The 841-nt window shown below is 51.8% G+C and overlaps 1 protein-coding gene across 1 annotated transcript in view; it reads left to right on the top strand.

Annotated features, from left to right (window-relative positions):
* The window catches only part of EMH_0022990 (uncharacterized protein), a gene marked incomplete at both ends in the record, with an annotated part of 839 nt that extends 684 nt beyond the window's left edge, over positions 1-155 (top strand). The window contains one exon of the mRNA XM_013502052.1: positions 12-155. Within this exon, the coding sequence (XP_013357506.1) occupies positions 12-155 (144 nt within the window). The remainder of the gene's footprint in view (positions 1-11) is intronic.
* Between the last annotated feature and the right edge of the window lie 686 nt (positions 156-841).

The raw sequence follows: 841 nt of genomic DNA, 5'->3' as shown, positions 1-841 counted from the left end.
TGCTGCTGCAGCTCCTCTCCCTTGCATCGGGGGCTCTACGGGGACGCATGGCTGCTGCTGCTGCTGCTGTTGCACAGCAGCAGAAGCAGCAGCAGAAGCAGCAGCAGCAGCAGAAGCTGCAGCAGCAGCAGCAGGGGAAGGATAAGAAGGCATGAATTGGGGTGTATGTACACCGCAAGCAACGAATATATTTGCTGCAGCAGTGCTGCAGCAGTGTTGCTGCTGCTGCTGCTGCAGCAGCAGCAGCAGCAGAGACCCTCAAGTTGAGGTGTATGTAGTCTGTGTATGATACATATGCTGCTGCTGCTGCTGCTGCTGCTGCTGTCGTTGTCGCTGCTGCTGCTGTGGTAGTTGTTGCTGCGGTCGTTGTTGCTGCTGTTGCCGCTGCTTTTGTTGCTGCTGCTGTTGCTGCTGCTGCTGCTGAGCGTCACGCTGCAGTGCAGCAACCATAACAAAGAAAGTATAAACATGGAATCTAAGCATAGATATAAATATAAAAATAAATAAAAATAAAAAGAAATACAACAAATAAATAAATATAAATATAGATTGGCTGTTCTATGGTTGAGCTGAAATGATAAACAAAAAGAGCAGCAGCAGCAGCAGCAGCAGCAGCGGCAGCAGCAACAGCAGCAGCAGAGAGAGCAGCAGCAATTGCAGCAGCTGTAGCAGCGAAAGCAGCAGGAACAGCAGCAGCAGTAGTTGCAGCAGCAGCAGCAAGAACAGCAGCAGCAAAGACAGCAGCAGGTGCTGCTGTAGCTGAGCACGAGCAGCAGCAGCAACACCAGCAAGAGCTGCTGCTGCTGTGTCGGCTGCTGCTGCTGTTGCTGCTGCTGCTGCT

Source organism: Eimeria mitis, genomic scaffold (assembly GCF_000499745.2).
Source record: "Eimeria mitis Houghton genomic scaffold, Emh_scaff817, whole genome shotgun sequence".
In the NCBI taxonomy this organism is placed as follows: Eukaryota; Apicomplexa; class Conoidasida; order Eucoccidiorida; family Eimeriidae; genus Eimeria; species Eimeria mitis.
This window is presented reverse-complemented; position numbering and strand designations above follow the sequence as displayed.